Raw genomic sequence first — 27,713 nt, 5'->3', positions numbered from 1 at the left:
ATGCACATCAATTTCCTTGTGGGATGGGAAGATTGAGTCATGGAAATCTCTACCTATGCACCATGGAAGCAACATTAGCACAAGGACTGTTGAAGTTTAAACGAGAATGATTGCCACCATCATTTTAGGGCAACTAGGGATGAGCAATTAATGCAGTATTTTTTTTAGTTTTAGCCCGAGTTATGTATTTTGGCAACGTGTTGTTCCTCTGCCACTTTAAGAGATCAGGATTTTGTTTTTATTATTTGCTCTTGGGATGTGGGCGATGCTGTATTAATTGCAGTATTGACAGCATCGCCCACATCCCAAGAGCAAATAATAAAAACAAAATCATGATCTCTTAATGTGCCAGAGGAACAGCACATTGCCAAAATACATAACTCGGGATAAAACTAAAAAAAAAATCTATTTTATTGCACAATTTAAAAGTTATCCAGATGCAAAAACAAATCAGCAGATAGATTAAGAACACAATTACTTGATTGTCTCTGATACTTTAAACTGTTTTACGAGTCAAAAACAACAAATTGTCTCGAAATTGTGTGTGAAGGGGACAACTTTGAACTGGGAGCCTCAGACGGAGCCAATATGTGCTTTGACTTTACATGTCAAAAATCAGCTGGCAGAGACTAACCTGAACCAAACAGAGATCGCACAAAGGGCAGTGGGCTCAGTGTTTGGGACACGTCAAAGCGAAGCACCAAAATTTCAAAACCACTCCCTGGGCTCAAACACAATAAAAGAGTTTTCATAGAATGACAGAAATTAAAGCATAGAAGGAGCCCATTCAGCCGCCGGTGCCGGTGCTGACCCTCTGTCCTGTGACCCCCATTCATAGTCCACATTTTCAAATACCCCATTCACTTTAAAATAGTGTTCTAGTCTCTGCCTCAATAACCACTTATGGTATAGCATCTGATGATCTAATAGCACTCAGTTCTAAAACCTTCCTTCTCCCGACCCTCTTGATTCTTCCAGCAAGAATCATCAGTTTCCGTCCCCTCGTTCCCCATTCACCCACTGGTGGAAATGATCTTTCGCTGATAATGTGGAATCTGTATGGGTAGAACTGAGAAATACCAAGGGGCAGAAAACGTTAGTGGGAGTGGTATATAGACTTCCAAACAGTAATGCAGAGGTTGGGGATGGCATTAAAAGGGAAATTAGAGAAGTGTGCAATAAGGGCACAGCAGTCATCATGGGTGACTTTAATCTACATATAAATTGGGCTAACTAAATTAGTAACAATATTGTGGAGGAATTATTCCTGGAGTGTTTACGGGATGGTTTCCTGGACCAATATGTCGAGGAACCAACCAGAGATCAGGCCATCTTAGACTGGGTATTATGTAACGAGAAAGGATTAATTAACAATCTTGTTGTACGAGGCCCCTTGGGTCGGAGCGGTCATAATATGATAGAATTCTTCATTAAGATGGAGAATGAAGTTGTTGACTCAGAGACTAGGGCCCCGATTTTCCCCCAGCAGTCAGGCGGGGTTTCAGGCGTGGGGGGGAAATACCGAATTTGGGGGTCCCGCCGCCATCCCGCCCAAAACCACGCCCCACGTAAGTTTCAGGGGCGGCGGGTACCTGCCCTGCACTGGGACCCACCGAAAGCAGGCGGGAAGGGATTAGTGCCAATTAACTGCCTGTTAACAGGCAGTTTTTAGCCTAATCCCTATCTTGAGGGGTTTCGTGTGGGTTTCCTGACGGCTCCAAACCACGCCAGGTAGAGCAGGTGGGCCGTCGGGTTGAAGGAGTTGGAGGGGTCGCGATGTCGGTGTTCAGGTGAGTGATGGGTGCATGAGTGCAAAGGTAAGTGTGTTTGGTGTGTCTAAAGTGTGTGAAGAACTTTTACTTACCTGTACTTACTTTAGCAGCCTTTCTTCCTGTAGCCGTCGGGAGCGCATCACTCAGCCGGAACTGAAAGCTGAACGGCTGCGATCTGTCAAAAGTGACAGCCTTCAGCTTTGAGTGCCAGTGAGAGTTCGGAGTCTGTGCAGAATGACTCAGCTTAGAACTCAGAGTGTCAGTGTTTCACAGCTTCAAACAGCTGTGAGACACTGATACTTCCATCGGTCAAGAACTCTTGACAGATGAAATTGCAGTCGGTAACATCACCTGTTGCTGGGTGGCCCTTAATTGGCCGCTGGGCGGGATCAACAAGGTCAATCAAGGGAAAATTCCGCAGATTGGCCGGACGTCAAAGTAGGCGGGTCAAAAACCCGAAAGGGGAAGTGCCGCCTTCTTCCCGACAGGTTCGGCGAAATCTACCTCTAGGGTCCTGAATTTAAATAAAGGAAACTACGATGGTCTGAGGCGCGCGTTGGGTAGGATTGATTGGGGAATGTCACTCAAAGGGTTGACGGTGGATAGGCAATGGCAAACATTCAAAGACCGCATGGATGAACTACAGAATTTGTTCATCCCAGTTTGGCATAAAAATAAAACAAAAAAGGTGACTCAACCGTGGCTAACAAGGGAAATTAGGGATAGCATAAGATCCAAGGAGAGGACATATAAATTGGCCAGAAAAAGTAGTAAACCTGAGGATTGGGAGCAGTTTAGGATTCAACAAAGGGATTAATTAAGAAGGGGAAAATAGAATATGAGAGTAAGCTTGCAGGGAACATAAAAACTGACTGTAAAAGCTTTTATAGATATGTGAAGAGAAAAAGATTGGTGAAGTCAAGCGTAGGTCCCTTGCAGTCGGAATCAGGGGAATTTATAATGAGGAACAAAGACATGGCAGACCAATTAAATATATATTTTGGTTCTGTCTTCACAAAGGAGGACACAAATAACCTCCCAGAGATGTTGGGGAACATAGGGTCTGATGAAAGGGAGGAACTGAAAGAAATCAGTACAGGAAACGTTCTTTTGTCCGGCACAGACGGGACCGACGTGGTGCCGGTTTATCAAAAATTCCGGATAACCGAACGCTATAGTAAAAGATACGGAGCGGAGAGCTCCGTATAAAGCAACAAACCCTGTTGCTTAGCAACAGGTTCAAAACAATGGCCACAAGTCGCAAGCGTCTCTGTAGCTTAGCAACAGCTGCAGCCACACCCTTGCACAGCAACACATGGAGCAAGGCAAGTAATAAAAGTTACCTGAACCTACTCCTGAATTTTGCCGGTTAACCGACATTACCGGTTATTTAGGGGCCGGTTAATCGAAAGTTTCCTGTATTTGTAGGGAAATGGTGTTAAGGAAATTGATGGGATTGAAGGCCGATAAATCCCCAGGGCCTGATAATCTACATCCTAGGGTACTTAAGGAAGTGGCCCTAGAAATAGTAGCTGCATTGCTGATCATCTTCCAACATTCGATGGAGTCTGGAACAGTACCCATGGATTGGAGGGTAGCTAATGTTACCCCACTATTCAAAAAAGGTGGCAGAGAGAAAACGGGGAATTACAGGCCGGTAAGCCTGACATCGGTAGTGGGGAAAATGCTAGAGTCCATTATAAAAGATGTAATAGCAGAGCACTTGGAAAACAGTGACAGGATCGGACAAAGTCAACATGGATTTACAAAGGGTAAATCGTGCTTGACTAATCTACTGGAATTTTTTGAGGATGTAACTGGTAAAATAGATAAGGGAGAACCAGTGGATGTGGTGTATTTGGACTTTCAGAAGGCTTTCGATAAGGTCCCGCATAAGAGATTAGCATATAAAGTTAAGGCACATGGGATTGGGGGCAAGGTACTGACTTGGATAGAGAACTGGTTGGCAGACAGGAAGCAAACAGTTGGAATAAACGGGTCTTTTTCCGAGTGGCAGGCAGTGACTAGTGGGGTACCACAGGGATCGGTCCTTGGACCCCAGCTATACACAATATATATTAATGATCTAGACAAGGGAACTAGATGTAATATCTCCAAATTTGCAGACGACACAAAGCTGGGTGGGCGTGTGTGCTGTGAGGAGGATGCCGAGACACTCCAGGATGATTTGGACAGGTTGGGTGATTGGGCCAAAGCATGGCAGATGCAATATAACGTGGATAAATGTGAGGTTATCCACTTTGGTAGCAAAAACAGGAAGGCACATTATTATCTGAACGGCAATAGATTGGGAGAAGGGGAAGTGCAACGAGACCTGGGTGTCCTTGTGCACCAGTCGCTGAAGGTAAGCATGCAGGTGCAGCAGGCGGTTAAGAAGGCAAATGGTATGTTGGCCTTCGTAGCGAGAGGGTTCGAGTACAGGAACAAGGAGGTCTTGCTGCAGTTGTACAGGGCCTTGGTGAGACCACATCTTGAGTATTGTGTGCAATTTTGGTCGCCTTATCTGAGGAAGGATGTTCTTGCCATGGAAGGAGTTCAGCGAAGATTCACCAGGCTGATACCTGGGATGGCAGGAATGACGTATGAGGAGAGATTGGATCGATTGGTCTTGTACTCGCTGGAGTTTAGAAGAATGAGAGGGGATCTCATTGAAACTTATAAAATTCTATCAGGACTAGACAGACTAGATGCTGGAAGGATGTTCCCGATGGTCGGGGAGTCGAGAACTAGGGGTCACAGTCTAAGGATAAGGGGTAGGCCATTTAGGACAGAAATGAGGAGGAATTTCTTCACCCAGAGAATGGTGAACCTGTGGAATTCTCTACCACAGAAGGCAGTAGAGGCCAATTCATTAAATATATTCAAGAAGGAGTTGGATATATTTCTCAAGGCTAAAGGGATCAAGGGGTATGGGGAGAAAGCAGGGACCGGATACTGAATTTGGATGATCAGCCATGATCGCATTGAATGGCAGAGCAGGCTCGAGGGGCTGAATGGCCTACTCCTGCTCCTATCTTCTATGTTTCTGTTTACCCACAGTAATGTCTGCAGCTTTCACCCACTCTTTTACTCGCTGCTCCTCTTGATGCTGGTCCCACTCAACACGTTGCTGCTGCTCCCAGCTTTGCAGGGAATTCTGGGCTCCATGGCCACCCATTTCCCCAGGCACCCCCTCTTCCACCAATCCCCCAGTCTCCCCCCTTCTTGCCCCACTCCCCTTCTTTCCCCACTCCCCTTCTTTCTCCGTCAGTTCCCCCAGTCTCCCTCCTCTTGCTCCCCAGTTGTTGGTATTCATCACAAAAAGCACCTTATTCCAACATATTCTCATTCTAGTCAATCCCTACTCAAACAGTATTATACTTACAACTTTAATTTCCTCCTTCACGCAGACAGGAATTCCATCCAGTGGAGAAAGAGGTGCATTGGCTTTGTATCGAGCAGTGGAGGCTTCTGCCATCTATACATCAGAACAGAATGTCACAGTGTTGAAAAGTAGCAGAATAATAGTGCGAACACATAGGCCGGGATTTTGCAGTCGGCGGTGTAATTAAAGATTATGCCACCGGCATCCGAACTGAATGGGGCCTCGCAACAGGAGTGCGCAAAGGAAAGGTTGCTGTCAGACGCTGCACAGTTGAGCGCAGCGTAGTAGCCCACGGATCCCGGGGCGCACCGTGTGCGCACGCGTACTTGGGATCACGTGGGCCGGTGCTCCAATCAAGCAACAGAAGCAACATGTTATTTGGAGAAATGAAATTGATCTTTTATCAGAACTACAGTTCTTTGCAGTAGTTTAATGTTACTCAGGAGAATCGGGGTGAAATTCAGTTAAATTAGCATCTGCTACATTCCTATTTCTTTTAAAGAAACACAAATTGGAGACAAAATAACAACATCCACTATAAGTTATTAGATGATTCTGTGTGTATGCCTGTCAATTAATATTTGTGCTAATATTCCACATGTTCACTGGGTGCCGTCCCAAATGAGACACTCAGGTTTTACAACTTCATATGTTCCAGGATGTCATCTAATTTTTTAAAAAAGCAACCTATTACAGCAAATGAATCAGAAGAGAGCATGACTAGAGATATTGGACTATAAATTCGTATCTATCAGAGTATTTCAGATGGCAATAGTATTCAATATTAATTGCTGTTCCACTTGGGGCTGTGCTTCAGAACACCCCTTATGCTGTGGAAACAGGCGCTATGCCCGTTTGCACCAGCTGTAAAATTTTCATACATAATTGCCGGGTAGTTGGTGGGCGATTAGCCCAACTCTGCACCGGCAATTAGGATTTCCATGTCGGTGCGGATCATCTGTCACGTCGGAACTTGACAGATCACAAGTTCGGGATTTAGCGCATGCGCTGAAATCCAGAACTTGCTGTCCATTTCAAAGGCGGCCTGATGGCATACTCTGCGAGTACGCCATCATACCGACCGCAAAATCCGGGCCATCATTTTATCTCAATTTTTCAATTTTTCTGGAGCTGCTTGACATTTGAGTCATGCACCAGTACAAAGACTGCTGAAAAACATAAGCAACTTCTCCACTTTTATACGATATACTTCTCCACTTGTATATCTGTCTCTAGCATTCTCTACAGCAAAACATTATACTTCACTGAGGCACATAGATAAAACAGCAACATGCAGGACAGAGTGGAAATCAACTGGGATAGGCCCCACGGAGAAGGATGGTGTTGCACAAAGGTGGAGAAGCACAGAGCTGACAGATTACCGGGAGTGAGCCAGCTGGTTGTGAAGGTGAACAGCTAGATGGAAATAGCTATGACATTAAGTTGCAAGGACAGTAAAACAGAAATAAATTCATATTGCAAGACCAGAACGCTGTTGATGCCACTCAGCAGTAACTGCATGTGGATGTTTTACAGTTTCCTCACTTTGACTGCTTGATTGGCTTCAATATTTCTCCTCGCATCCATTTGCTGAAGCTGTAGTTACATCAGCCTAGGAGAGGAAATTGACTTGCTGTACATTTCGCATATGCTTTTAACCAGCGTCTCAGATGATCATTGCTTTCAATACTGCCACAGCAGGTATTCATTCTCAGGAATGTGAAATAGAACAGTGTGTAATATGTGGAATTTACCACCAGTATTTATCCTTGCAGAGAAGTTTGGATTATCTTTACAGTAGGTGAGGAGAATCTTGTTTTCACGAGGCGTTACGGGAGTCCAGGGCCTATAATGTAATCCCATCATTCCACAATTTTTGGCTGGTTTACAAATACCATGTTGGAAGAATGGTCAATAGTATTAAGCACATTCCTGGCAATGTGCTGACAAATTAGAATTGCTGCCAAGTTGTTACTAGTATTGTTCCTTTCATAGTCAATAAACAGCAGAGTCTTGTTAGATGGAACTCTTTTGTCTGCCTGAGCTACGACTGATCACAGGGTTCCAAAGTAACTGTTAGTGAAGGTCAAATTAAATGAACATAGTAAAAGCTCAATTTTCTCCACACCTCCCCCCACCCACCCACTTACTGCAAAGGAGCTTGTTATGCCAAGTACACAACATGGTAAATATTTAGCTTTGCAGTCCACAAATCGAATGCAGATCTTTTGCTTTGCCACCTCTTCTCAAAATAGAAAAAGTGTCAATCCGCATACAATGGCAATTCTGCGACTCAGCGGAGAGTGACAACTGCAGCGAGCATATGATCGCAAAACCTTGGGCACGCAGCCGATGATTATCCAACCATTCATCATTTTAATGGTTGGAAAAACAAAAGCTGTGCGCCTGCAATTTCCTGAGCTATATTTCCTGTTTGGAGCACCAGATCACAGAATTAACCCCCACACACTTTTGCCCTTCATCTTCTAAAAGCAGATTAGGAAAATAAAAATAGGGTATTTGACATAGTGTGTAGTAAAAGAATAAAGCAGCAGGAAAGTGGGTGTATGTATGTGGTTGGGGGGGGGGGGGGGGGGGGGGGGGGGAGGGGAAGAGAAAGTGAATATAATTAAATATGCAGTTCCTCCAAATGCTCAGCTGCTTAAAGCAGAATATAACTAAACCGTATATAACCTGGATGTCCCAGGTTCAATCCATAATCTGTGTTATACTCGTGGATCTGCATGGGGTGCTACAATCAGCACTCCTGCGCCAGGGAGAGGAAAATCAAACATGATTCCTGTTCCTGATAACGATCATGCTGGAAAGTGCAGATGTGTAGACATCATCAGGCTTGGCTGTGTTATCCCACCAGAGAGTCAAATATCCTGCCAACAACCACGGCCTGGGCTCGTATGTAAAAAAAGACACTTAAAATGAGGTATTGGGAGGCGCCCAGCACCTATGGAAACTTTCCCAGCAGGAACCAAGTGAGAGGAGAGGTGAAAACCAGAGAGTTATGGGAAAAGAAGTTTAGGACAGAGAAAGAATGGTACAGAGAGTGAGCAATAGAGAGAAATCCAGATATGCAGTGATAGAGTGTGAGAAAACCACAGATACACACGGGGACCGAGATTAATTTTGATCCTTTATTTGTGGCGAGAGTGAGCCGCCACAAAGTCTTGCTTAGAAAACATGAAAATAAAATAATTTTGCTCCAGATCTTCAGAATTTTTCTTCAACAACATTAGTTGTGTGCACCCAGTGATACAATCATTGATGTAATGTTAAGCCAAGATATGGTCTTGTCATCCAACTGGATTGATAAAAATTTCATCAAACTAAAACTATAAAACATGAGGGCTCTTTCGCCATCAAAATCTCCCTATTGAACATCACAGGCTCCACAGTCCAAGTAAGAACGATTACCATTGTCTTTGATAAATTAAAAATATTACCAACCTTCATTATTAGGTCACCCTCATACTGCACAATAGCATGCAATGGAATAACTGCTTGATCGGCATCTTCTAGAGCTCGGATCACATTCTTAGCAACCTGGGTTGGAGTAATCTTACCTGACCTGTACAAGAACAAAATTGGATGGGTTAGAATGTTTTTTTAAAAATATATTGGTAATAATTAGATCAATTGATTAGCCAAGAAGAACATACTAGCATTAGGGACAAGTTATTCATCAATCCACTTCTTCACTGATACAGGTACCTAGAGAAGACAAACACCCAGGGGCAGATTTTAGCCTATTGATATCAATGGAGAGTAAAATTGAGTGGGGTGTAAAACGGGCACCCATTTTATTTTTAAAAAAGCACTTCAGCAAGGCAAGACATGGTTTTTTAGGAGTCAAACTAACAGTGTTAAGACAGGAGAGGGTGGGCGAGATACATTTTCATCTTCACTGCATGTGTGGCAATGAATGAAAACTGGGCTGCCTGCTCCACCAGTTTACTACCCAATTTACCAAAATGTTTTATGTGGTTTATCCATTAGCTGTTAATATGGATATTTGGACGCTCCGTTTCTAGTTTATGTAAACATCCATAACATGCAAGTTTCATCTCAAGAATATAACAAAATCCAGAGTATGAAAAGGCTGCTCAGCCCACTGAGCCTGCTTCATGCAATGTTCTATACTGGACGTCTCTCCCACACCATCTGTTAATCCCATACTTTAAGGAACACCAATCTCCCATGAAAGAAAAACCAAAGAGTATTAAATATTGCTTTAATCTCAATCCTGCTTCTTAACAGCTATCAATTGAGTTCCTTTTCAAACTGACCCTGAATCAACTCTCTTTTCTAAGAATGTGTTCCAGAAATCCACTAGCCTGTGGGAGCAAAAAAGATTTTTCTGAACTATAAACCTTGTTCCAGACGTGTAGATTTTCTCCATTATTGCCTCATGTAACACAAATTTCAAACCTACATCAGCAACTTATGGTTATTTTAATATAGTAGCTGGTAGTCTTAAAACATTTGTCAATAGCTGACAGCAGTTCATAATAACTACATAGTTATTATTTATATATAACCAAATGGCACAAGCGCCTGCATGCATTACTCTTCAATGTAGCCAGTAAATGAAAAGTCTCACTTATCCCACATTGGTACTTATTCGAACCAAAAATTTGGGCCGGAGCATTCAAACTACACCAACTACTTGTTCATGAAACTGTTCCATTCACTCCATGAATAGCTTAACAAATAAGGAGGCAAAAATCATATGGCCAAAGATACCCTGGAAATACTCATTACCATGGCTTTTCTCAACATTCACCTGGGCCACTATTTTGCTCCTAGTGACATCAATATTGAAATAAACACTGGTGGAAAACGAGACACAGTCATTGTAGAATGACGGGTGCTTGGGTGGCAGCAATTAGGGTAACTTTTTAAGCAATGGAGCCTGCACAGCATTTAAATGTCAGAAAGCCACATTTATTACATTTCGTACTTTAGGTCAATTACATTGTCACTTAATTTGTGTTATCTATATTTGCAAATTGAAGCCAGTGTATTCGTGTTCCTCAGGTTCTGTTCCTGAGGTACTGGACATGCTGTTCATCTGCGGTTGCCAAATTCTTTCTGAAGCAAGGCATTTGTGATTAGACTCCGGTCTATGATGGGTTAGCATCTATAGCTTCTAGTAATGATGATCAAAGATAACAATACTTTGTGATAAGCACATAATATAATTCTCTCTCTTTTCTTTCAACAGGATTTTAATTCTATATGTGTAAAACTTTTTGGATCGGGTGGGGATGGTAGTTGAAATGGCACTAGTACAGTATAGCATTCTAAGCTATCACTGATCTTTTCAGAACCATTGAACTTTTATTTGGGGGGGGGGGCATTAAGGATATAATGAAGTCACATTTTACATTTATATACATACTTGTATCCTTCGAGGAAATCAGAGATGCTTTTGAAGTTAAATCCAGGCCTCTCTTCAGTAACACTGCAAATTATATATGAAATTGTCACTCTTAGCAAATTAGAAGCATTTATACTAAAAAAAATGGACCAAAGGTTAGACTAAGCAACATGTCAATGTGCCATTACTTACATGGGAGACTGAACAACATAAATATCTATAAACAAAGATTCCTCTTTATTGTTTTTCCACACTGTCATACCTCCAATCATTTTCTTCTAAACAAGTGTTATCAGTGTTCCCTTAGTGAGTGCAGGGTCCATAAGGAATATAGGTCACAAGATAATTATTGATGAGGAAGGCCATTCAACCCATCTAAATTTGTCATCAAGAAAAATCCTTCCATTTCCCCATTGCGGCATTCAACGGTCTTAAATACTTCCAGGTTTTTCCACTTCCACTACTCTATCTAGAGGTTTATTCCATATATTGAACAATACATTGAAGAATTTTTTAATATTCGTTCTAGATTTACCTTTTGCTTGTTTGTACCGATGTGTCCTTGGTCTATTCTTACAATTTCATTTTAAGTAATATTCTAGATTTACTTTTTCCCCATTTCCTTAACTATGTTTTTCCATGCCCCTATACCTCTAAGGTCACCTCACAAACACCTAATTTCCAGGCTGAAAAGCCCAAGTCTGCCGTATTTATCATGACATCAAAGGCTGGAGATCAGCCTTGTGGCGCTTCTCTCCACTGCCTCCAGTGCTTGAATGTAGCCTTTGTATCTCAGAAAGGGTTGTAGTATTGAAGGCGTGTCTTATATTTAAAAAATCATTTTCAAGATGTGGAGTCACTGGCAAACACCAGTATTTATGTCCCATTCCTAGTTGCCCTGAGAAGGTGGCGGTGGGTCTGACCAGAGCACTGCACAGTTTTATCACAGCTTCCTCGGACTTGTGGTCTACTGTTCTGGCTCTGTAGTTCAACATTCTGTTGGCTCTGTTGATTGCTGTGCTGCATTGGTTGGACATGTTTAGAGGCAACATGGTGTTAGAAGGAAAGTTATGCCTCAGAAGTCTACAGGAACTCTGAGGAGCTAACTACATTGATGGATAACAGTAATGGATATAGGTCGCTTTGATTTTCATAAAGATTTATATAGAGTTTTAAATACAAGTCTTTTAGAGAAGATCAACGTTCATGAAATTGAGAGACAATTAGCTACCTTGTTTGAGAGCTGCTTGACAATGCAGAGCAGAAAGTAAGAAATGTAAAAGGCTATGTCTGGGTGAGGAAGAAATTTGTTCTGTGTTCCCTGCTGTTTACACCAGACATGTTACAGGTGCTGAAATTAGCAATTACAATGACTTTATGCATAAGGGAAATCAACAACATTCAAAAGAATCCAGACAAAATAAGCCAATGGATATAGAACATGAAGAAATGTTAAGGTATTGTACATGGGAATGTAAAACATGGGTACACAATGAATGTGTCAAAATAGGACCCATTCAGTCCGTTTTTGGTGCACCTCTAATCACTGCCGAACAGCAAAGGACTGTCCCGAGACAGATACTGCAACAGTATGGCAAGCAGTCTCCTGCTGTCTTCTCGGATCCCAAGATGCTGAATGCACGCTACCAAGATTTTTTAATATCAGTTCTCGATTTACCTTTCACTAATTTGAACCGATGTATCCTTGGTTTAGCCTTACAATTTCATTTTATGTAAAATTCTAGATTTACTTTTTCCCCCAACTTGAGAACCTTTGACCAACTGGTTGTGCTACCAAACGTTAATTTTGCGATAAGGTAGTTTGTGAGTGGATTATCTTAGTAATAATTTTTACTTCATCCAGTGGGAGGCTAAGGCAAAGCAATTTGCAAAAAAACTACAGAAGAGACTTGGGTTTTCTTAAAGTTTGATTTACAAAGTTCTCATTTTATTAGGTTTATGAACCAAGCATTAAATTCTATCAAATTAACTTACTATGAAACACGTTACATTTGGAAGAAATTCCAATTTAAAGTATGCAGGAGAGTGCACATGTTTGTGCATTCCTGTTAAGTGAATAATCCTGATTGGAAGCTTAATTTGCAATTTTGCGGATTAGTCACTTCATTAGCACCAATTATTCTGGCGACTGTCTCAGAATCAAAGAGATCAACATAAATGATTCATCCATTAGTATAAGGCTTGTAAATACATTCATAACCTCTGGAAACAAAAACATCTTTCGAAAATATCTCTGATAAAACCTTATCCAACACGTATTACCCACCTCAGCTGTAGGACTTCATTCAGAATGCTGTCACTATCTCTTGGTGCCTCAATGCTGCTCTCAGGGTTAACAATAGGAATGAATATAGGGTCTTCGGAAATAACTAGGTATCGCAGCAAGGTAAGGTTGGTCACCCTAGAAACAGGAGCACATTTTTTTTTTTTATAAATTGGAGGATAATGTTGTTCAATTATTTTTTTTATTTTTCCCTCCTCTCTTTCTGCTGCTATCCAACAAAGATCATTCCCAACCAAGATATTGAGCAAGTGAGTGCCCCCAATCACGGTGAAGTGACGGCGCTCGCCGCTGACATCGAAGAAAGCTATCCACAATGTCTTAGCGGGCTATTTGGCGTTGATTTCCCCTTTTCCGACATGACTTTCCATCTGGCACCATCGATAGGGGATCTGTGGCATCCAGCAACGGTGATGTCATCAAGCATACTGAGCAGCCAATCACATTGAAGAATTCTCACAGACAGCAAACCAGGAAATAAAAAGCAAGTTTTGTTATTCACGTTTTAATAATTTTACAGAAAGCAAAATAAAGATTGGGATATACATATGGGATTAAGGTAGAAGCTGAAATATAAGCTTTAAAAAATTTTTTTTTTTTTTAAATCTATGGAATTTTTAATCATGGAAGAGAGAAAATAACACTGCACAATATAAAAATTAGTTTTTCAGGGCCAGAGAAGTTGTTCAGCAGTAATTATGACCTAGTATGCCATTAAAAAACTCAGTTAAACCTCATTCAACAAGACTTAACTTTTTCAAAGGTTTTTACAGCAAGAATAATCTGTAAAAAGTTGAAGTTCATGTCAAATCGGTGACTTCTAATTGATTCCATCTGTGAGGACTGCAACAACGCACCCTGTAGAGGAGCAGGGCATCATTGACATCGTCTTCCGGATTTCTGCATTTAACTGCGCAGGTGCGGATGCCAGAAGTTGCTATCAGTTTCACAGAACAATAATGGCCAACACCAACAGTTTTGCCGTCATCACAACTGCAAATTCCAGGCTATTATCATTCTCAAGTTTCTTCCTCAGATTTAGGTGTTCCTCCTAGTTTGGCATTATCTAAAAGTGTAATTAATTTGCATTAAGTTTCTGAATCTAGGTCGCTAATGTAAATTAGGGATGTTTAATGTTGGTGCAAAGTGTAAATTGAGTGCCAAGGCCTGAACGGATTCCCAACTCCAGGCAGTTTCACTCAACTTTTTTTTAATGTCAGGTCAAGCCAAGGTACAGGAATCAGGCTGCATCTACATTATGACTGCAGCGTCAATGTGAACCCCAAACCAGTTCACAACAACAACACTACAGTTGGGAGGTGAATACACTAGTAAAAACAGTAGGGATGCCCAATACTGATCCCTAGGAAACCTCCACTCGGGACAGCAGAACAGACAGTCTCAATCTTAATACCAAAGTAGGCCATGAGGTCCTCGCACTTGTTGGAGGAGAGGGTGGAGGAGCTAGGGAAGGCAGTGGGTGCAGTACTTACCAGGCAAGCATAAGTGAGATTACTTGTACTGGCCAGGTTACACTAAGCATGCACTATGGCTGTTACATGTTTCAGAAGAAACTGAAGGGTCACTATACACACATACATCATGTAAGCAGTGGTACCCTCGGTTGCAGAGGAAGTGAGAGTACCCAGCATGTACATGTATAATATAGCCATGCATGCTATATTTATTTACCAGGGTTAGACTACTGGCTCAAAAGCAATTCTGATGCATGCAATGGCATGATGGCACAAATTAGGTTCTGGAGCACTGTGTTGTTCTACCAGCTGCTGCCGATTACTACCACACTTTAACCACCTCAGTTTCAGTTTGAATGGGTCGCATAGGAGGTGGGCTAAACAAATTAAACATCCCCATTAAGATTTTCATGGCACATTTAAGCGAGAATATGCCTGGAAGATGGTGATCTCATATTAACTGAACATATTTTCCTTTACAAGGGTAACAGAATAGAAGAAACCAATTAACTTATTAATGGCGCTCGAGGATAATCCTACTGATATACGGATCATAGTTACAGGTGACCTGAACAGTAATAGGAAAATAAGTTTGAACTAGAGTTACTGGACACAATACTGGATGGTCACCTAGAATAATTGGTCAAGATCACTAAATTTGCAGACACTATACTGGGATGTGGGGGTGAATTCAAACAATAGGGAAAAAGCAAACCATGTAATCTAGGTGGGCTGATGAATGGCAAATGGCATTTAATATGAACAAATGCAGATAGCTTAGGAAGTGGGTGATTGAGAGATATTAATTTTTGGCATCAGCCAAATGGACTGCATTGTTTCTTATGGTCCTCTTGTCTCCTATGGTTCTATCACAATTTTAGAGAGAAACTGGAAAAAACTACATTACCAACTCACAATCCCCATTAGAAATCACCTCCCTTACAATTTGTTTTAAGAACATAAGAAATAGGAGCAGGAATCGGCCACTTGGCCCCTCGAGCCTGCTCTGCCATTCAATAGGATCATGGCTGATCTTGGGCTCAAAGCCACTTCCCTGCCCGCTCCCCATAACCCTTCGCTCCCTTATCTTGAAAAAATCTGTCTATCTCCACCTTAAATGTATTTAATGACCCAGCCTCCACGGCTCTCTGGGGCAGAGAATTCCACAGATGATAGAATGCTCAAAGGCCTGCAGGAGTGTTTCAGCAGAGGGTGGGATTAGGGGAAAACACCACCACCTCCAATTCCTCTCCAAGTCACACACCATCCTGACTTGGAAGTAGATCGCCGTTCCTTCATCGTCGCTGGGTCAAAATCCTGGAACTCCCTCCCTAACTCCCTGTGGGAGTACCTTCACCACAGGGACGGCAGCGGCTCACCACCACCATCTACAGGGCAACTAGGGATAGAAACATAGAAACATAGAGATAGGAACAGGAGTAGGCCATTCGGCCCTTCGAGCCTGCTCCGCCATTCAATGAGATCATGGCTGATCTTCGTCTGAGATCATAGCTGATCTTACCAGTTCAGTACCCCGTCCCCGCCTTTTCTCCGTAACCCTTAATCCCCTTAGCCTTCAGAAATATATCCAATTCTCTCTTGAAAATATTTATTGAATTAGCCTTCGCAGCCCTCTGTGGCAGGGAATTCCACAGGCTCACCACTCTTTGAGTGAAGAAATTCTTCCTCATCTCTGTTTTAAATGATTTGCCCGCTATTTTTAGACTGTGGCCCCTGGTTCTGTGCTCCCCGGCCATTGGAAACATTCTCTCTGAATTCAGCCTGTCCAGGCCTGCCATAATTTTATATGTTTCGATGAGATCCCCTCTCAATCTTCTAAACTCCAGTGAGTACAAGCCCAAACTATTTAATCTCTCTTCGTAGGTCATTCCCGCCATTCCAGGTATCAGCCTGGTGAATCGCCGTTGCACTCTTTCCATGGCAAGAACATCCTTCCGCAGATGGGGCGACCAAAACTGTACACAATACTCCAGATGCGGTCTCACCAGCACCTTGTACAGCTGTAGTAAGGTATCCCTATTCCTATACTCGAACCCCCTTGATATGAAGGCCAACATACCATTTGCCTTCTTAATCGCCTGTTGCACCTGCATGCTCTCCTTCAGTGACTGGTGCACAAGAACACCCAGGTCCCTCTGCACTTCCCCATCTCCCAATCTATTGCCATTTAGATAATAATCTACCCTCCTGTTTTTACCCCCAAAGTGGATAACCTCGCATTTATCCACATTATAGTGCATCTGCCACGTATCCGCCCATTCCCCCAACCTGTCCAAATCGCACTGTAGCCTCCTGACATCCTCATCAGAGCCCACCCCTCCTCCTAGTTTAGTGTCGTCAGCGAATTTGGAAATATTGCATCCAATTCCCTGATCCAGATCATTTATATATATTGTGAACAGCTGGGGTCCCAGGACAGATCCTTGCGGCACCCCGCTGGTCACTGCCTGCCACTCCGAAAACGAGCCGTTTATTCCAACTCTCTGTTTTCTATCCGCCAGCCAGTTCTCTATCCACGTTAATACTTTGCCCCCAATCCCATGAGCCTTAATTTTGCATGATAATCTTTTGTGTGGAACCTTATCGAAGGCTTTCTGGAAGTCAAGGTACACCACATCCACTGGCTCTCCCCCATCTATTTTACCAGTTACTTCCTCAAAAAATTCCAGCAGATTAGTCAAACACGATTTACCCTTTGTAAATCCATGTTGACTCTGTCCGATCCTTTCCCCATTTGTCAAGTGCTCCGCTATTTTATCCTTAATAATGGACTCTAGCATTCTGCCCACAACCGATGTAAGGCTTACTGGTCTATAATTCCCTGCTTTCTCTCTACCCCCCTTTTTAAATATTGGGGTAACATTAGCTACCCTCCAATCCACGGGTACTGTTCCCGAGTCAATGGAGTTCCGGAAGATGATCCTTAGAGCATCTGCTATCTCCAGGGCCACCTCCTTAAGTACCCTAGGATGTAGTTTATCAGGCCCCGGGGATTTGTCGGCCTTCAGTCCCCTCAACTTACCCAGCACCATATCCCTAGAGATACTAATTTCTGTCAGCTCCTCCCTCTCATTAGTCCCTATGTTTGCCGATATTCCTGGGAGGTTATTTGTGTCCTCCTTTGTGAATACAGAACCAAAGTATGAGTTTAATTGGTCTGCCATTTCCTTATTCTCCATTATATATTCTCCCGAATCGGACTGCAAGGGACCGACTTGGGATTTTACCAGTCTTTTCCTCCTGATATACCGATAAAAGCTTTTGCAGTCTGTCTTTACGTTTGCTGCAAGTTTACTTTCGTATTCTATTTTCCCCTTCCTGATTAATCCCTTTGTCCTCTTTTGCTGTATCTTGTACTGCCCCCAATCTTCCGGTCTGGTGCTTTTTTTTGCCAGTTGATATGCCCTTTTTTTTGATTTTATGCTGTCCCTAATTTCCCTCGTTATCCACGGTTGAGTCACCTTTTTAGGTTTATTTTTGTGCCAAACCGGTATAAACATGTTCTGGAATTCTTCCATTCTATCTTTGAATGCTTGCCATTGTCTATCCACTGTCAATCCCCCCAGAAACACCACCCAATCAATCTTACCCAATTCCCGTCTCATACCCTCGTAATTCCCTTTATTTAAGTTCTGGACCTTAGTCTCTGATTCAATTTCCTCACTCTCCATCTCGACTGAGAGCTCGATCATATTATGATCGCTCTGACCCAAGGGGCCTCGTACAAGAAGATTGCTGATAAGTCCCTTCTCATTGCACAATACCCAGTCTAAAATGGCCTGATCTCGAGTCGGCTCCTCGACATATTGGTCCAGATAACCGTCCCGAAAACATTCCAGGAATTCCTCCTCCTCAGAATTTTTACTAGTTTGGGTAGTCCAATCAATATGTAAATTAAAGTCACCCATGATGACAGCTGTGCTCTTATCGCACGCTTCTCTAATTTCCCTTTTTATGCCTTCCCTCACCTCCATATTACTATTTGGAGGCCTATATATCACACCCACTAACGTTTTCCTCCCCTTGCTATTTCTCATTTCTACCCATACAGATTCCGTTTCATCCGAGTTAATATCCTTCCTTTCCATTGCATTAATCCCCTCCTTTACCAGCAATGCTACCCCACCTCCCCTACCTTTTTGCCGATCCTTCCTAAATATTGTATATCCCTGGATGTTAAGTTCCCAGCCTTGCCCACCCTGCAGCCACGTTTCTGTAATCCCAATCAAATCATTGCCAGCGATGCCCAAATCCTGTGAACAAATTTTTAAAAAAAAGTTTCCCTGCAGCAGAATAATGATTTGGCTCAGGTTTACATAGAATTATATAGAGCCTACAGCACAGAAAGAGGCCATTCGGCCCAACTGGTTCATGCTCCACACGAGCCTCCGCCCACCCTACTTCATCTAACACTATCAGCATAAGCTGCTATTCCTTTCACCCTCATGTGCGTATCTAGCTTCACCTTAAATGAATCTATGCTATTCCACATTCTAACGATTCTCTGGGTAAAGAAGTTTCTTCTGAATTCCTTATTGGATTTATTAGTGACTATCTTATATTTATGGCTTCTAGTTTTAGATTCCCCCATAAGCGGAAACATCTTCTCTACGTCTAACCTACCAAACCCCTCAATAATTTTAAAGACCTCTATTAGGTCGCCCCTCAGCCTTTTCTTTTCCTCGAGAAAAGAGCCCAACCTCTTCAATCTTTTCCGATAGTTATAACCTCTCAGTTCTGGTATCATCATTGTAAATCTTTTAACTGATAAAGAGGAAGAGATCCATATTTTGACATTAGCCTGATGAAACTGTCCTTACCCAGGTAGGACAATAAGTAGAATCCACTGCAAAATACGTTCAAATGCCTTGAAAGGCGGGAGGTTCCTGTACTTGCATGGTAGATACGAAACTAACCTTGCCACAGAGAGTTAGGACTTGTCCATTTCAGACTAAATACCCTTTTTAATGGTGTGAAGAGTCTTAATTACTGCCAAACAACCTCTTGGCACTGAAAATTAACTTCCAAAAAAGTGTGGAGTTGCAGTCCTTCAGGAGATTTTTTTTTTTTTTTAAATGTAAAAAATATTTTTTTTAACTTTCACTTTCTATCATTTTTTCCTCTCACTCTTAATCTAATCCAATCCAATCCAATCCAATCTTTCTTTCCCTCTCTTTATTTTGCTTTATGTACCGGATTTGATATTAAATTCACGATTCTAACTTACACTTCCTGGTTCAGTCTCTGTGCGGTTCATTAACAATTCTTCAATCTGGATTGGTTAAGGAAAAACACAGTTCACAGGTCCTAGATATTTTGATCTCCCACTTACAGCAACTTGATGTTGAAAAGCTCATGGAAATTAAAAAGGGCAAGGGCAAGTCTAATGAACAGCAGGTGCCATTTGTTTGCCGGCTACAGTAAATTCTGGCCCATTGTCATAGTGACCGCAGTGGCCACATAGTCCATATAATTGACACGGGATGTCATCCATACTGAAGGATTACAACATGTGCAAATACTGTACCTCATGATCAGTGGAATTAAAATCAGCTGCCCAAAGATCTGAAAAATAACCACACACAATGACATATTAAATTATAGAACTGATAAAGAAAAACATTAAAATAAGACTGACAGTTTCTAAGAAACATAACATTTTTATTCACTGATAAAACAAGCACTCTTGGGTTAGGCACCCCATGGATTAGATGTAATTCAGAACTCTCTCTACAGATTTGCTCTATAACCCAGCATGACAACCACTGCATACAGTTTGTGGGGCCACTATTACAGCAATAGTGCTGCTTAAAAAAACACAGTAGTAGCTTCATTTAAGAAAAAGTAGCAAATTGAATCCTAAGCTGCTGGTCATTCACATTCCAACAAATCCTCACCTGAAAGTCAGTCATTCAACATTTAGCAAATGTGGAAAATAAATGTTTATTACCTGGTAGTGCCCCCAAGGCTATGCTAATAATTTGGAAAAAGTTGCCTGATGCAAACACAACATGGTTGAAGGTAAAATTACCAGACATCTACTAACAATAGTTACAGGCTTTTTTTTTTTTATAAATGTTATTTTAAAATTTTCTAAAGTAGAAAATGAGGAAGTCATACTGCAGATTTCCTAGGTTGCAGCTACTTCTACTATTGCTAGTGAGAAAGACTCTAACTGGTATGCTGTTATTGTTGTTGCAGTCCTCAATAGATTCACCCTAAAAATAGACTAGAAAGAACAAGAATGGATTTAACCAGCTGGGCAGTCTGGGGATAGTTATAGCAGGATAATATAAACCTATATATTGATCCTGGTCTCGCAAATAGGTGCGTTAAACATAATAGCTTAAGATATATTGCAGAAAGTAGTCAAAACCAAACTAGTCACATGAGAAAACCAGATAATCCACCGAGATGTGGGAGTGTCTGGAATCATTTCTGTTGTATGCAAGACAGGCAGAACTCAATTGTGGCATTTAATTGCTTTCTGGCTGTCAGAGCAGGAGCAGGTAACAAGATTCTAGGACATGGACTTGCTTCTTTGTCCCTAGACCATTCAGTTGGGATGACAAATACAAATATATTACATTCATTTTAAGCAACAACTGTGTCTGCAACAGCTGCTCAATCCAGGTGCTCGTTCTATTTAATTAAAACTGGAAATTGCTCTTTGAGGAAGACCAGCTGCTTATCCCAGGTCATAAAAGTAAAGGTAGCACAATATTTTTGAACACCGTCCTTTCATCTCAATCTGGCTTCGAATGTACTCCAGACAGGAGGGATGAAGATCATTTCTTTTTGGTTGAGATTGTGCATTTAAAGTGTCCATAGTCCAAAATCTGTTCCTAAACAGAGGCACTGATTCAATGATTATGCACTATGCAACCTATAAAAGGATTAAAATAAGGAAAGTTATGTTGTTTGCAAGTGTCAGCTGTGGCTCAGTTGGTAGCACCCTTGCCTTGGAGTCAGAAGGTTGTGGGTTCAAGTCCCACTCCAAAGACTTGAGCACAAAAATCTAGGCTGACACTCCAGTGCAGTACTGAGGGAGTGCGGCAGTGTCAGAGGTGCCTTTCTGATGAGGCGGTAAACTGAGGCCCCGTCTGTTCCCTCAGGTGGACGCAAAAGATTCCATGGCACTATTTTGAAGAGCAGGGGAGCTATCCCTGGTGTCTGGCCAATATTTATCCCTCAATCAAAAAACAAATTTTAAAAAATTATCTGGTCATTATCACATTGCTGTTTGTGGGAGCTTGCTGTGCGCAAATTGGCTGCCGCCTTTCCTACATTACGACAGTGACTGCACTTCAAAAAGTACTGCATTGGCTGTAAAGCGCTTTGGGACGTTCGGTGGTCATGAAAGGCGCTATATAAATGCAAGTCTTTCTTTTTATAAGCTCTCCATTGCATTTACGGACATATGATTTTCTTACAGGCTACAAGGTGGGAAACGTTCTCTCACCTTGTCCCCACTCCAAAACAGACAGGAGTCATTTTATGATTTCATGCTCCAGCATGGAGTCTCAGCCACCAAGAGCAAGGATCAGAAATTCAGGCACATACTGCTCATATTTTCCAATCATTAATTTAAACAAATTTCCAACATGCACTTCCAGTGGATGTGGCTCCCTGCCAGGAGTCTGGTCAGAATGGAAAGTTATCCCTAGTTACAGCTCACAAAACTCCATCTGTTGAGTAGATTTAGCTTTTTTAGATTGGAGAGATACGGTCTACATTTATAGGTTTGTCAAAATACGGTATTATTTTACTACTGATAGGCAATGTCAAGGAGTTTCGCACCTGTTCACTCTGCACCACATATAGGTGTATGGAAAAGAATTTATATAATTCACTACTGTGAGAATAAGGCAGGGAAATCTAAATTACAACTGTGAGAACACAAATGAAAAATAGGACAGGGTTCAGGAAGGTCTTAAATTTATATAGTGCCTTGCACATAACAAAATGCTCCAAAGTGCTTTAAACTCGAAGCAGTAAGGTAAAAACTGGGGTGGTGAACAAAAGCATGGACAATGGGGGGGCTTCTGAAGATGCACAGTGAGGTATCAAAGCAAAACAGATTCCACTTTCTGCAGTGAAGTGGGGGTTTTGTTACAACCATTTCATCAGCATTTTTTTTGCCATTACAGCTAGGTAGGTTTTGAAGCCTTATAGGAGACACTGATAAATGTTCATATTCACCAGAATGAGGAATGTTAATGAAGTACTGTAGAACAATTTTCTACTTCTGGCACTCAATGTCACCGTCAAGCATCCCCAGGTCAGGCATAGTCCAGCCAGATGCGGAGTAACGCTGCCTCTATTATAACCTAACAATGTGCTTTACTGCAACCTCAGAAGGCCACCTCCTATTAATGTTTTCCTTTTTCCACACAAGCTTCTTGTGACCTCGCTAATCGAGATTGCCATTTTGTAAGTTTTGTGCTGTGAGCATACCCCTTTAAGAAATGGGATAAGACTGGCCAAACTCATTATAAACTAAAGACAAGAAAGAGACTTCAACTCACCAGTCTGGGTTGGTAGTAAACCTGTACTTACAAATGATAGGGGTAATGGACTGCACCATCCAGTCACAAACCAAGATAAACTTTAACATTTCAAACCCTTAAATGCCCCACAGACCATGCCAGTTTTGAGTCATTACAATCTCTACAATGGGCATTCTGAATGTGTTTGGTACTCTTAAAAAAGGAAACCTGATACAATAGGGCAATTTAGAGTTGCAGTGCTACTATTATTTTTTAGTGTGTTAAATAAGAACATTTTAGAACCTTATTTTTACACCATCTCTGCAGCATCATTTGCAAAAATTACTAATGATTCATTCACAAGACACTTGTTAAACTATGGGAAGAGGGAGGATTAAACAAATGCTTTCACCATGATGTTTTTATTTAAACAATACTTTTTAAGGTACCTAATTTTTATAAGTTCAAATTTGTTACAATCTCCAGCAATTTCTTCTTGTTTTTAGGTCTAACTGCATCATGCCATTCCCTGATGCAACGTGTTGAGAAGTGACCTGTTCCAAAGACCTCTGTCAAAGCATTTTCATAAGAAACTATAGAAGGTGGGCAAAGGCAGTGCAGAGTGATGTTTTCCTACCTGCTTCTTAGGGAAATATATCGCTGCTGTGTTTTATTTTATTCGTTCATGGGATGTGGGTGTTGCTGGCAAGGCCAGCATTTTTTGCCCATCTTAAGTGCCCTTGCGAAGGTGGTGGTGAGCTGCCTTCTTGAACCACTGCAGTCCGTGTGGTGAAGGTACTCCCCCAGTGCTGTAAGGGAGGGAGTTCCAGGATTTTGACCCAGCGACGATGAAGGAACTTGCAGGTGGTGGTGTTTCCATGCGCCTGCTGCCCTTGTCCTTCTAGGTGGTAGAGGTCGCGGGTTTGAGAGGTACTGCCGAAGGGTTGGGATCAAGAACTCTCTGGGTGGGCAATGGGAAGATTGCTCTGTAACAATGTGTACTAGAACTATTAGACTCTCGCCCCGGCCCCTCGTTTACAGTTACCCACAACTGAACAATGAAAGCTCGTCTGCTACTGTATCGAAGACATTATTCTTGTGGATTTCCACAACAATCATTATTGCAAAATAGGGTTCAGGAATTAAATTCAAAAGAAACACAAAAGTTTTCATTTCTCCTACACAAATGAAAGGCTAAAGATTAAATCAATAATCATTTCAGCAGCATTTATTATTTGTTTCATAATGATCACACTGCCAGAAAAAAAGCTACAAAATCCATCTTGAATAATCACTTCCTTCAGGTCAATTTCAATATATTCACTTACTGTGTTTGATAGATGTGCTGTTATTTTCAGTGCAAGACCAGACAGACGCATCACTGGCTGAAACAAAAAAAAGTAGGAAAACGAGCAGTTAAGAGTCTCTCAAGTTTATTGTTTTCTCCCATTTAATTCTCAAGTAATCCTAATAGTAATAATCAATGAGTGACAGTTGGATCACAATCAGTATTATTTAGTAAAAATCAAATCAATTCTATCCTATCCATGAGAACATTGGTTTCATGGATCTCTTTATATTTGGGATTTTGAGTTAGTCCTATGGATTTGTATTCGAGTGAACATCGCCCCTGACTGAACTGTTTGATCACTTATTTTGTTCCGTTTTCTTCTTTCTGGCACATTTCCATTTGGCAATCAGTCAGAGCAAGTTGGTTTCCATCACAGAATTAATCTCACAGCTTGTCAACTTGCATGTAACTTGTTTTGCACCTCATCTCCAGCCTGCACCTGCCTTTCCTGTTTTTAAAAAAGTCATTCCTGGGATGTGGGCATCGCTGGCAAGGCCAGCATTTTTTGCCCATTCCTAACCCTGGAGAAGGTGGTGTGAGCATCTGTTGCATCTAATTCTATGTAAAGAAACACAGAAAGGACATATACCTTAAAAGGCAAGATTTTAAATAAAGTAAAAAAAGAGTAGCAGGCCCTTGGTGTGCAGACTAAGGTTATTAAAAGTTGGCAGCAGATATAGCTAAAGCCATAAACAAGGCAAACAGAATCCTGGGTTTTGTATTTAGAAGCATTCAAATACAACCGCAGGACTTGTATGAGCTTGTACACAACCTTAGCTTGCAGTTGGAGTAATTTTGGGCACCCCATCACAGGAGAGATATAAAAAGCAATGGAAAAGTTGCAGCATAGGTTCACTAGGATGACACTAGTGAGGAGGGGTTAGTTATGAAGAGATGTGATAAGTTAGGACTGGAGCAGAGAAGGTTAATGGGTGATCGGAGAGATCCTCAAAACTACGAAAGGTTACAATAAATGCAGGCCCTTTTTTGGGTCTCCCATTGATAAATTCCTGGATTTTTCTGGGTTGGTAAAATCCGATTTCTACCAGATTCTGACCTATGAAAAAGAAGAGGATTTTTCCTTGCTGTTCTTGGATCCAGCAAAGCAGGCAGGCTGCACTAGAGGCATCATCACATGTTGTGTGATTACGTTTCATACAATACATGTGAAGATGTCACTGGTGTGATGTGGGATTATTCCAGAGTCAGACTTTCCGAACCAAATTCGAGAAGAGAAGCAATTTGAGCCAAGTTTACTAATATGGAGGACGCTAGGAATGGGTGTGAAACCTTAATTGTCAACCCAAAAAGTGGGTCAAACTGAGCCAGGTGATAGGGTACAGTCGTCCGGTGGCTATGGTACTGGACTAACATGGCAAGTTGTGAAAATAAACTCAATAAATCTCAATTTATGGGCCTGCAACAGGAAATTAAAATCTTATTTCCTGCTTTTGGATTATTTCCCTTTATCTACTGGGTTGACACTTGAATATAAATCCTATAAAAGGAACGGAACCGAGAAAAAGTTATTTGGATGAAGGGTCGTCGATCTGAAACGGTAACTCTGGTTCTCGCTCCACAGATGCTGCCAGACCTGCTGAGTATCTTCAGCATTTTCTGCTTTTATAAAAGATATTTGGAGGTGGGGCTGAATAAAAGGCGGACAAAATAATCAAAACGATCAAAGGAGAAGTAGAAAAATCTAAACGGGGAAAAATGCAAACCTACAAAAAGTTGAAAAGGAGCTGGAAGGAGAGAGATTGCCCAGCCGCACTTGGTTGTTGTGGCTCTGATCCAGGGCCTGGCTCACTTACCATGTCCTTCAGACCATAACGGAGCGACCCATCCGCTTTGCCCTTCTCTCGGATCACCGGCCTCATCCAACAGCCCGTACAGCGGTAAAAGAAGCCGAAATAAGAGACAATCGCCAGGAGCGCCAACCAGATCAACTCCATGATTACAGAAGAGAAACAAAAGAAAGCGGGTCGCGGAACGGTGTCCGAACCCAGCCGGGAAGTTCAAGTTCTGATGGGTCTAGCAGCTCAATAGTGAATGTACCCTTGGGCTCCACAGACACTCACTGATCCGCCCCGGGTTTTCCGCTTTTGCAGATTTCCAGCACCTGCACTTACTGGTGCCATTAAAGGGGCAGGTCACACATGCACATTTAGCCGACTAAAAATCAACACAGCCAGCGAGGGAGCGAGAAATGCATACACAGAAGGTGCAACATAAGTTTCCTTTTTAAATGATTTGGGTTTTTATTAGTTGTGACCCTCTAAAAACGGCGCACTTTTGTTAGGTTTTTTGGTTGATGGCATTGGGGCAACCCTGTGTCTTCTTAAGGGTTTCAATGAAAAAAGTAGAAATTACAAGGAAACAGGCCGTTCGGCCCGACCAGACTGTGTTGGTATTTACCTTCCACAATAGCAAATAGTCCTAATCACATTTACCCACCCCGTTCCCATATCTCTCCATCTCCTTTTTCTTCATCCAGCTATCTCATCTAATCATGACATAATGACTCCACTCATTTCCTCCAAATTAAAGGTGTTGTTATGGGCCCTAGCTATGCCTGCCTTTTTGTGGGATATGTGGAACACTCTTTGTTCCAGTCCTACTTGGGTCCCCTCCCTCACCTCTTTTTCCAGTATATTGATGACTGTATCGGTGCTGTTTCCTGCTCTCGCCCTGAACTAGACAATTTCATTCACTTTGCCTCCAATTTCCACCCTTCCCTCACCTTCACATGGTCTATCTCCAACTCTTCCCTTCCCTTCCTCGTCTTCTCCGTCTCCATCTCTGGGGTTAGGTTACTGACCAACATTCACTACAAGCCCACTGACTCCCACAGCTACCTGGACTACATTTCCTCCCACCCCGCCTCCTGTAAGGACTCTATTCCATTCTCCCAGTGTCTCCGTCTCCGCCGCATCTGCTCCGACGATGCCACCTTCTACACCAGTGCTTCCGACATGTCTTCCTTTTTCCTCAACCGAGGATTCCCCTCTACTGTGGTTGACACGGCCCTCGACCGGGTCCGTGCTATCTCCCGCACTTCAGCCCTCACCCCTGCCCCTCCCTCCCGGAACCACGATAGGGTTCCCCTTGTCCTCACCTTTCACCCCACCAGCCTCCACATTCAACGGATCATCCTCCGCCATTTCCGCCACCTCCAATGTGATTCCACCACCAAACGCATCTTCCCTTCCCCTCCCCTCCCCTTTCAGCATTCCGTAGGGACCGCTCCCTCCAAGACACCCTAGTCCACTCCTCTATCACCCCCAGAACCCCTTCCCCTTCGCCCGGCACCTTCCCGTGCAAGCGCAGGAGATGCAACACCTGCCCATATACCTCCCCCCTTCCCACTGTCCAGGGCCCCAAACACCCCTTCCAGGTGAAACAGCAATTTACTTGTACTTCTTGCAATCTAGTATACTGTATGCGCTGCTCACGATGTGGTCTCCTCTACATTGGGGAGACCAAACGCAGATTGGGTGACCGCTTTGCGGAACACCTCCGT

The 27,713-nt window shown here is 42.3% G+C and overlaps 1 protein-coding gene across 6 annotated transcripts in view; it reads right to left on the bottom strand.

The window, feature by feature from the left end:
* The window catches only part of LOC147107633 (uncharacterized), a 69,944-nt gene extending 43,642 nt beyond the window's left edge, over nt 1-26,302 (bottom strand). For 5 of the 6 annotated variants that reach the window (XR_015080842.1, XR_015080843.1, XM_086006829.1 and 2 more), the window contains exons 1-7: nt 26,005-26,301; nt 24,168-24,224; nt 19,878-19,915; nt 12,840-12,974; nt 10,574-10,636; nt 8,620-8,740; nt 5,158-5,250 (exon numbers count right to left, since the gene is read on the bottom strand). Coding sequence is in view for 4 of the 6 variants with exons in the window: in XM_086006829.1 (XP_085862955.1) it covers nt 5,158-5,250; nt 8,620-8,740; nt 10,574-10,636; nt 12,840-12,974; nt 19,878-19,915; nt 24,168-24,224; nt 26,005-26,145 (648 nt within the window). In the remaining 2 variants the exon portion in view is untranslated. Of the gene's footprint in view, nt 1-5,157; nt 5,251-8,619; nt 8,741-10,573; nt 10,637-12,839; nt 12,975-19,877; nt 19,916-24,167; nt 24,225-26,004 lie in introns of all 6 variants that reach the window. The other variant, XM_086006830.1, reaches the window with a different exon arrangement.
* Nucleotides 26,303-27,713: the final 1,411 nt, after the last annotated feature.

The sequence above is a fragment of the Somniosus microcephalus genome, chromosome 14 (assembly GCF_052327205.1).
Source record: "Somniosus microcephalus isolate GS21.2 chromosome 14, FLI_Smic_1.0, whole genome shotgun sequence".
In the NCBI taxonomy this organism is placed as follows: domain Eukaryota; kingdom Metazoa; phylum Chordata; class Chondrichthyes; order Squaliformes; family Somniosidae; genus Somniosus; species Somniosus microcephalus.
Note: the sequence above shows the minus strand (reverse complement) of the source record. Positions and strands in the feature narration are given on the sequence as shown.